Genomic DNA, 10,086 nt, shown 5'->3' with positions numbered 1-10,086 from the left:
GGCGGTAGATCTGTTTAAAATGTCAGGGTAGGCAGGCAGTAGAGTGGATTTGGGCAAGGGGGACCCTGTGAGATTTTAGGACAGCGAAATAGCCTTAAATATAATCATCTACTAGTCCTCCCTGAGGGCCAGCTGGCAAGGGATACCACCCTGGGCAAGAACATGCAGCCTCGGCCCCTTAGTCAACAAAGAGCACAGAAATGCGTTGAAGGCAGTGATGACAAAAGATGGATGAGCCCTCATGGATTTCAGGACCGGAAGTTCCCCACAGGAGGAAAAGCCAGATGGGGGCAGCCAGATGGAGCAACAGCACTGAGCGTGGTCTCAAAGGGGCCACAGTGACAGGGAGGGTTGGCAGCAGACTTGGGTCCCTCCTTTCCCCTGCACCAAGTGCTCTGGCCAGGCACATCCTCTGCACCCTCACCCCTGGAGTTCTCAAGAACTGAACCATCTGTGACTGGGGGGTCAGGGAACAGTAATCATGGCTCACGGTCTCAGCAGCAGCCGTGTTCCAGGCCACTTGAGCCACAGGAATGGGACTAGGCGGCGGGTGAAGGTGGCAGTGAAGGTGTAGATGAGTTCCTGCGACTCTGCATTAGTGAAAGTCACAGTGCCCCCCTCATAATCCAGGGCAATGCCCACCCTTCGGGGCCGCAGGGCTGGGAAGAGCTCGGCCTCAGGATTGGTGTTGGCCCAGATGCCTGCAGAGGAGAGGCGCAGAGCCCATACCCCATCCTCTGGCCGCAGGGAGAGGCCACCCTTCCTCTTCACAGAGTCTCTGGCCACCCCTACCATGCAGCTTTCCAGAACTTCCTCCTCTTCTACTTCCTCTTCTTCCTCTTCATCCCCCAATGATTCCTCGTCCTCATCTGTTGTTTCCCATTCATCATATCCATCCCCATAACCAGCCTCCTCTTCTTCTTCCTCTTCTTCCACTTCTTCCTCCTCGTTGCCCTCCTCTTCATCCTCGGACCAGCCCTCCCGCTCCACCTCCACTTCCCAGTAAACCTTGCCCCAAGTGAAGCCCTTACTGCCCAGCACCCCAGGTTCACAGTCAAACTGCTGAGGGTACAGGTAGTTACTCCGGTACAGGTTGCTGTAGGTCACGCACTTCCAGTCCTCCGACAGCAAAAGGTACCCACTGGCTGACTGTGGGTCCAGAGTGACACTCACTATGGGGACAAGGGAAGAGGAGAGGAAACAATGTCAGTTGTGGTTCAGAAAGGTACCACCAGGCTGCACGGTGTCCATAGCTTTCATAGCAGGTTGGCTACCACAATGCACAATGCAGGGGCACTATCATGTCTTGGTTGACATGAAGGGTGCCCCTAGAGGCACAATCTGATGGCCAGGCCAAGAGGGGTTACAGATGAGGGACTGGCACAGACATGGCCTCTGGCCTTAGGCTGCCATGCTGTTTGTTTACTCTGAATACAGGATCCAGAGGGTCAGGCAGCTCAGAAGAAACTCATCCACAGGGAAAAGACTGAGTAGTAAGATCTGTGCAGATAGAATAAATGTAGGGCAGGAAAAGAGTCAGACTATCAAGTGGAAGTTTCTACTGCAAACTGAAGAAAAGATTGGTCACAAAATGCAAGGGGAGGGATTCAGGTTTGCAGTTGGGAAATTCTCCCTGTTACATAGAAGGGGCAGCCAGAGGGACAGAAGAGCAGAGTGTCTGTAGGAACAGTATTCTTCATTTCAGGTAAATCTAGGGATAACCCTTTGGACACTCACCTGTCTTATATTCCAGGTCTCTTAACAGCTTCCCTGGGGAGAAAAAAGAAAAAAAAAAAAAAAAAAAAAGGCAGAGCAATGACCCTCAAGCCTAGCAAATATATGGGCCCATTTCTTACCTAGAGGGTATTAATTTTGTGACAAAGTTCCATCCTTGAGACTCCAAGAAAATAGATAATAGCTAGGAGACTTCATAAGATCAGATCAGAGATTAAGTCAGTCAGGAGCCAGGGTACCTCTTTGTGGTACAGTGAATTACTTGGTACGGCTTTTCTAGCCATAGTCTTTTTAACTCCCACCAGATTACTGGGTGGGACCATGCAAGTAAGGTGTGTAGAACTCTGATGCTGGGATTGGTTAGTTTTGCCACTCTGCCAGGCGTAAAATGAGCCCTCCTACAGGCAGATGGGATCTCACTGCCATTGAGAGAGAAGAGTTGGAGGAGAAGTGAAGTGCATGCTTGGACCCAAGATCCCTGGGCTGGATCTCCTTGGCTGAGAGATACTCCAGCAGAGAGATGCCCTGGCAGAGAGACTCCCCAGCAGAGAGACAGCGGCAGTGCAACCAAGAGGCATGAGACAAAGTGGTGGGCTTACCTGGGATGCATCTAGGCATACCTATTGGCAGAGCTAAAAGAGCTTTGTAACACTTGTCCAAGCAGGGCAAAGGCCAGGAGTAGAGGCTCAGGGTCAGAGAAGTATGCCTGAGGGCACAGCAGAGGGAAGACTGTCCTGACTGAAGAACTGTATCCCGAGTGCATTCCTGAACCTGAATTGTAGCCTGTTATTTTCCTAATAAACCCCATAATCATGAGCATTATCTATGAGTTCTGTGTGGCCACTGCAATGAATTACTGAACTCAGCAGAGTAACGAGTGCCGTTGGAGGGGCAATTGGTGTCAGAATTGGTAAAAGGCTGGAGGGTGGCAGCATGTCTGGCCTCATAGGAATAAGCTTTGGGTTACCGTCTTCCTCTTGTGAAGTTAGAGGAGGTCAGAAGATACTACCTCCCTGTCCTTTTTGCACTCTTTCAAAGTAGTACCCTAGCTCTGGACTCACATCCCCATGTTCCCCTCAACTCTCACCTTGGAATTCTCTCAGGCCTCGCTGCAGAGAGAGAAGTTTATCTGAGAATTCTCCAGTTCTTTTTTTAACTACCCGAGCAATGGGTTTCCCAATCCAGAACTTCTTGCGTGGATACCTGAGATGATGACAGACATCATTAACTTGTTACTTAGTGTTATACTTTTTTCTTTTAATGCTCAAGACACTTATGCAAAGAGGATGGGAAAGATATGCTTACGCTCAATTAACAGAGGGGAAAACTGGGGCTCAGAATGAACTGCCCACAGCTGGTAAGGAGCAGAGCCAGGAAACAAGACCATCAGCTGACTCATGTGCACAGCATGTCTGTCTACCAAGCCACGTGTCTATCTTCTCTACTCTGTCCCACCCCAAACAAGGGCTGTGGGCAAAGAGCTGGGATTGCAAAGGGAACTTGCTGAAGTGCAGCACAAGTCTTCCATTCTATAAGGATGTGGTTTTACTTCACAGAAGGAAAAGGGAAAGGTTATCAGGATGAACTATGAGTTAACTTCCCGTTAATTCAAACAGATCATGGTCAAGAAAAAGGGGAGGGGCTATAGGCACAGAGGAATGAGATATACTGTGGAAAGGAAGCTCTTTTTACCTGTTTAAGAAGTCTTTGGCGTCCTAGAAGAGAAAAGTACAAGCATCAATGTCAATCAATTAAACTCTTCATTCATATGTACCCTGTACTATATTAGGGAACAGCTGACAAGATAAATGTAGTCCCACATTAAGAAGCTGACATTTGAGTGGGGATATCAGATTTAAAACAACAATAACAAAATAATCATAATGACAGAAGAAAACATGGGGTGGGGGTGGGTGTAAGGAAAATGATGAAGTGATCTCTCTGACGAGTTGTACTCAAATTTAAAGGATGAGAAGGTGCTGGCCAAGTAAAGAGTGGAAAGAAGATGAAAAGGGAAAGGTCTTAGCGAAGGAGGCAGTCAGGGGCCAGATCACATAGGACCGGAGAGGCAATGGGCAGGAGTTTGGATTTTTCTCCACGTACACTGGAAAACCACCAAAGGTCACGTAGGGGAGTAACAGATGTGATCTGTCTTATGAGACTGCAAAGTGTCCTCCAGGATCCACTCTCTCCTTCTTTCCAATAATAGAACCCCTGGAGTTACACCTGGGCAGATGGCCACCCAGCAAAAGACTGTTAGTGTTAGGTGCCATCAAGTTGGCTCTGACTTATGGTGACCCTGCGTACAACAGAGTGAAACATAGCCCTGGTGCTGTGCCATCCTCACAATCACTGCTATCTTTGAGCCCACTGCTGCAGCCACTGTGTCAATCCATCTCATGGAAGGTCTTCCTCTTTATCACTGAGTCTCTACTTTTCCAAGCATGATGTCCTTCTCCAGGGACTAGATCCTCCTAATACATGTCCAAAATACATGAGAAGTCTTACCATCCTTGCTTCTAAGGAGCATTCTGGCTGTACTTCTTCCAAAACAAATTTGGTCATTCTTCTGGAAGTCCACTGTATATTCAATGTTCTTTGTCAACACTACAATTCAAAGCCATCAATTCTTCTTCGGTCCAGCTTTCACATGATATGAGGTGATAAAAAATACTGTTGCTTGGGTCTTTAAAGTGTCATTTAAGTCTTGAAAGTGACATCTTTGCTTCTGAATGCTTTAAAGAGGACTTTGTAGCAGATTCGCCTGATGCAGTATGTGTCATTTGACTCCTTGACTGCTGCTTCTATGGGTGTTGACTGTGGATCCAAGTAAAATTAAATCCTTCACAAATTGAATCTTTTCTCTGCTTATCAAGATGTTGCTTATTGGTTCAGTTGAGAGGATTTTTGTTTTCTTTATGTTGAGGGGTACTCCACACTGAAGGCTGTAGTCTTTGATCTTCATGTAAATGCTTCAAGTCCTCTTTGTTTTCAGCAAGCAAGCTTGTATCATATACATATTGCCCACTGTTAATGAGTGTTAATAATCCTGATGCTGTGCTCTTATTCATACAGTCCAGCTTCTCGCATTATCTGCTCAACATACAGACTGAATAAGTATGGTAAAAGGATACTACCCTGATGTACATCTTTCCTGATTTTAAATCAGTATCCCCTTGTTCTGTTTGAATGACTGCCTCTTAGTCTATGTACAGGTTCTGCATGAGCACAAATAAGTGCTCTAGAATTCCTATCCTTCACAATGTTATCCATAATTTGTTATGATCCACTCAGTTGAATGAATGTCTTTGCATAGTCAATAAAATACAGGTAAACATCTTTCTAGTATTCTCTGCTTTCAGCCAAGATCCATCTGATATCAGCAATGATACACCTCATTCCAAATCCTCTTCTGAATCTGGCTTGAATTTCTGGCAGTTCTCTGGCTATGTACTGCTACAACTGTTTCTGAACTATCTTCAGTGAAATTATACTTGCATGTGATATTAATGACATTGCTCAGTAATTTCTACATTCTGTTGGATATCTTTTACTTGGAATATGGATCTCTTCCAGTTGGTTGGCAAGGTAGCTGTCTTCCAAACTTCTTTGCATAGATGAGTGACCACTTCCAGTGCTGCATCCATTTGCTGAAACATTTCAATTGGTATTCACGTATTCCTGTAGTCTTAGTTTTTGGCAATGTCTTCAATATAGCTTGGACTTCTATCTTCCAGTGTGATTGGTCACTGATCACAGAAGATTGAAGGAATGAATACATAGTTACCGTACCAACAAGAACTGGTCAAGGTCCAACCATTTCAAGGGGACCAGGCCTGTTGGTCTGATAGAGCCTGATGGAACCACTGAGACTATGGTCCCTAGCTGCCCTTCAGGTCTGGAAATGAACCCACTCCTGTGACTTCCAGCCGAACAAAAGACAGGCATATGAGCTGAACATTTACATTAGGTAGATACACTCCTTGGAGAGATCAGTCATGGGAGAATACAAGGGCTGTGTATGCACAAGGAGACAGCTCGAGGGGCAAGAGTGCATGGGAGGGAAGGACACAGGGAAAAGGTAACCATGTGAAGGAAGTGGGAGGAAAGCTGTCGCATTGTGAAAAATTGCAGTCAATGTCATGAGACAAAGTGTATGTGAGCTGCTGTACAGAAAGTGAATTTGCTCTGTAAACTTCCACCAAATCACAATAAACAATGAAAAAAAAAAAAAAAAAAGAATGTATCAAAAGAGGCAATGCACATGTGGGGAGGTTGGTCTGGAGGCTAATAGTGTGAATCAGGTGAGAGACAAAGGAGGCCTGAACTAAGGTGGCTGCAGTGGAAATGAGGAGAAGCAGCCCATTACAGGTATGTTTCAGTGACAGACTCAACTGCACATACTGGTTGAGGATAATCGAGGTTACGGCTTGAGTAGAAGGGAGGATTACTGGTGTCACTTGTGTGATAGGGGAAGACGGACAGTGGGACAGACTGGAACGGGAAGATGGTCCATTAGTTAGATGCTAGTTAGATTCCCTCTGGTGAGTCTACAGCCTCCAAAACACTTGGATTAATTATCGATTTTGCCTTCTTTTATGTCATTCACAAAATTTATTAAGTGCTTCCTATGTACCAAGAACTAATCTAGAAACTTGAATAGAGCAGTAAACAAGAGACACTAATCTCAGCCTTGATCAGTGGGGAGGTAGGCTGGAAGAGTTCTGAAATCCTGGTCAGTCCTCATTCTGAATCTGTATCCACAGTGGTGCAAAGATAACCGGGGGCCATCTCCTCATGAGCAATGGGCCAGCACACATACTGGGGGAACTTGCATTACCATTTCTCCCCTCCTGCCCATCAATCTGCACTATAGGTAGTAGGAAGTAGGACAGCATTTTCCTAGAGGAGACTCTGGTGGTTCCACTGCTCACAGACAGGCCTGCCCATCCCAAACCACGCAAGTGGGGGAGACCATCAGACAGCCACTTCTACTAAGAGAGAGGTATGGTTTCCCCTAATCCAAGATTCTCTCTTCCTTGGCATCAAAGCCACACCTTCCAGGAAATGTCCCTAGTCTGCTCTCCATTTTGTTTCTTTGGTGGTAATCCCATAATCCCAGAGAAAACCTCATCCATCCTTTATCCAACTGCTATCTCCTCCAGTCCCTCCCAGCCCTTGAAAAAAACCACTGTCAACCCTCCCTAAGCCTCCCCAACCATGATACTGTTATTTATCTCAAGAGCCATAAACAGCTTACCCTTGAGAAGGGTCTGCCGATGGGCTGTTAGAAGGGCTCATGATGGCAGTAATGAGGACAGAGAATGTTAAAGATGACATAATAAGCTTTCCTTCCATTTCTACAGCACTCCTTACTTTTTAAAATGTTTTATTATAGAAATTTTACTTTTTACTTTTTAAAGTGACACCGAAACAGTTATCCCATTTTATATTCACACGATGCTTGAATTAGGTGGGAGGGTAAGTGATTATCATCCTCTTATTTAGAGGAGTGAACAAAGACCCCTAGAGGAAGTAACACTCTCGAGGTTACCCATGTTCAGGTCTCCTGGCTTCCAACTCTGGGGAAGTCTCTCACCTGCATGAACTCTGCAGCTGGCTGCTGTGCCTTCCCCTCCAGTTCAGAGATGACCAATGCCAGCCGGGCGAGCTCCCCGATACCCCTAGCCTCGTACTTCTCCCTGCCCTCCGTGAGCTCCTGCTCTAGCTTCTCCAGCTGGTCCAGCAGATGCTGCTCCCGCTCCCTCAGGAACTGGTGACCCTTTTCAAACTCAGCCACGACACACTGCCTCTGGTCCTGGAGCTTCTTCTGCAGAGGCAGGAGGGGGACAGGAGGTGATGGTACAGCGTCAGATTAAGGATTCCTCTAGGACATGGAGTGAGTAGCACACAAGGCTGACTGACTCTTCTCCCCCTGTTATCCCCATTCATGTATCTACCTAGAGGCACCATGGAAGAAAGACTTGGTAATCTCCTTTCAGAAAATCTGCCACTGAAAACTTTATGGAACAGTTTTACTCTGACACACATAGGGCTGTCATGAGTCAGAGTCAACTCGACAACAAATGGTTGGTTACTGGCAGTGTTTGGGTTGGGTAGAGCTTTAGAGTACTGCTGGTCCACCATCTTCTCAGAGAAAACATAGTAGGTGAACTAGTTAGGTTCACTCAGCCCCTCCCTGACTAGACCTTAACTCTGCCTGACAAGTATTCCCAGCTCTTTGCCACTAAAGCCTGAGTTATACTAGGTGAACCAATGAGTACCAGAGCCCTTCGAGGAATTCTGTGGATCTCACTTGTAAGCCAACACTTTTCCCTCTTGGGCATCAATCTCTGTATGTCCCAGCTTCCTGAAAGCTTTCCTTGATAAACATCCAAGCCTGACCAACCTTCTCTTGGGCATCTCTGTAATATGTATAAAATATCTGTGTACACCCATCCCTGGCCTGGAGGATTGCATCTTATTCTCTCAGTGACAGTGTGGAGTGACTGTAATCAGCAGCCATGTCCTTTCCTGCTCCTGCCTCTGAGCCTCCCTGCCAAGTATATGGGCTCTGACCAGAGTCGTCTGTCCTCCTTGCTGACTGATGTCAGCTGGTAGGCCTCCACGCACACTGGACCTCGGGTGCTCCTAGACACAGGCTGTCTTCTGCTTTACTCTCATCCAGGGCCTCATCACTTATTGTAGGCCTCCAATATCCACCACTTCCTTAACAAACATACCCCTAGAACACTGGAACCACCTCATCAGTTTCTTCCCTCCTGCCCTATCACCAATCAAGCACACCATGTGCCACCTGTTTTTCAACTATAGGCAACCATGAAGTTGGGGCCTTGGCTTTACTACACACAGAACTAGTCATTCCAGCTGGTCAGGGCTTCTTTAACTCTCTCCTTGGCCTCCTCTCTGTTCTCATCTTGGGCCAGTTCCTTCCTCCCAAACCCCTGGCTCTCTCTACTTCAGGAATAATGTCTTCCCACCATCTTTGAAAGGAAGGGTGAAGCAAGGCCTTCCTCAGTTCCCTACATTTTGATTCTCCCTGGCAGAATAAAAAAGCAACAGCTGCCAGGGATGGGCCTGAAGCTGAGGTGAGACCCACAAAGAACAAGAAGGGGCTTTAGCCGACACCCACCTAGGTAGCCCACCCACTTGTCAGATGAGAAAACAGGCCCAGAGCCACATAACTCAGACCAGCAGGACTTGGTTAAAACTCAGGCCTCTCAGCTTCGAGTCCAACACTCATCTTCTCCAGTGGGGTTCTCCTAAACTCTCTCCCTGTCTGGCTCTGGCTCTGGCTCTGGCTCTGGCTCCGGCTCATGCCCCCTGCTCCCCATTTTAAATTGCTGCCTCAGGATCTTCTTCCCCAGTCTCACTTACCAGTGCCGCCAGGATATCAGCGTCTCCCTTTGTCTGGAAGCCCTGAATTTTGTCTCTGTCTCTCCTGAGGGTAGTCAAGTGGTTCAGGATTTTTTCCTGTGGGAAGACAAGCAGCGGGGACAAGTGGATGCTCAGGGCTGGGGCAGGAGGGTGGACTCAGGCTCAAGTCCTCAACCTACAAAGAACCTTCTGAGGGCTCTTAGCCAGGCCCACCTCCAGATGGACTCCAGGGCAGTCACGCCTCAAGGAAGATGGCACCTTGGGGTGGGGAGGACTTACCCTGTGGGGCTGGGCAGCCTTCTCCAAGAGGACAGCTGTGTGGGGTCGGTGCTCCCGGGACTCCCGGCACATCACACACAGCAATTTCCCATCATCCTCGCAGTAGTAGTGTAGCTTTTCCTGGTGCCGCTCACACAGTTTGGCGTCCTGTTGCTCACGGGGCCCCTCCCCCGGCTGTCGGCCCTTGTCTACCTTCAGTCGCTCGATGTTCTCCACCAGACTGGCCAGCTGCCACACGGGGCGAATATTCTCCTTCTTAAAAGGCTTCTTGCAAAGTGGGCAAACAGGGCGGCCCCCCGCCACAGGGCGGACGTCAGTGGTGCAGCTGCGGCAGAAGACGTGGCCACAGTCAATGGTCACAGGGTCCCTCAGATAATCGAGGCAAATGGAGCAGGTCACCTCCTCTTCTAGGCTCCGCAGTGGGGCTGATGTGGCCATGGTGCCCTGAACACGGAGGAGCCTCCGTTCACTGGCAGGCTTCTCCTCCTTGGAAAACAGAGCATGGAGTTAAGAGCAGGAACAATAGGGGCAGAGGTGATAGTCTAGCATAGGGTCATCAGCTCCAGCAACCAACCAACCAACCAACCAATCTATCAATAGACACTTACCAACCCCTATAAGGATCATACAATGTCAGAGTAAAAAGGGACTTTATGGGTCATCTAGTTCATCTCC

The 10,086-nt window shown here is 47.8% G+C and overlaps 1 protein-coding gene across 1 annotated transcript; it reads right to left on the bottom strand.

The window, feature by feature from the left end:
* Positions 1-486: 486 nt before the first annotated feature.
* TRIM26 (tripartite motif containing 26) lies at positions 487-9,849 on the bottom strand. The gene is made up of 7 exons (XM_007951425.1): positions 9,412-9,849; positions 9,133-9,228; positions 7,334-7,564; positions 3,427-3,449; positions 2,822-2,937; positions 1,738-1,770; positions 487-1,172 (listed from the first exon to the last, which is right to left on the bottom strand). The coding sequence occupies exons 1-7, from the start codon at positions 9,847-9,849 to the stop codon at positions 487-489; spliced, it is 1,623 nt and encodes a 540-aa protein (XP_007949616.1).
* Positions 9,850-10,086: the final 237 nt, after the last annotated feature.

The sequence above is a fragment of the Orycteropus afer genome, unplaced genomic scaffold, assembly GCF_000298275.1.
Source record: "Orycteropus afer afer isolate SDZICR_OR568_19922 unplaced genomic scaffold, OryAfe1.0 scaffold00294, whole genome shotgun sequence".
Lineage (NCBI taxonomy): Eukaryota > Metazoa > Chordata > Mammalia > Tubulidentata > Orycteropodidae > Orycteropus > Orycteropus afer.
Note: the sequence above shows the minus strand (reverse complement) of the source record. Positions and strands in the feature narration are given on the sequence as shown.

Bases quoted from the DNA above. Each gene is read 5' to 3' on its own strand.
- TRIM26 (XM_007951425.1), bottom strand. From the start codon at position 9,849: ATGGCCACATCAGCCCCACTGCGGAGCCTAGAAGAGGAGGTGACCTGC. The intron at 9,229-9,411 runs GTAAGTCCTCCC...GTCTTCCCACAG, and splicing joins AGGCTGCCCAGCCCCACAGG to GAAAAAATCCTGAACCACTT. The intron at 7,565-9,132 runs GTAAGTGAGACT...CTGCCTCTGCAG, and splicing joins CTGATATCCTGGCGGCACTG to AAGAAGCTCCAGGACCAGAG.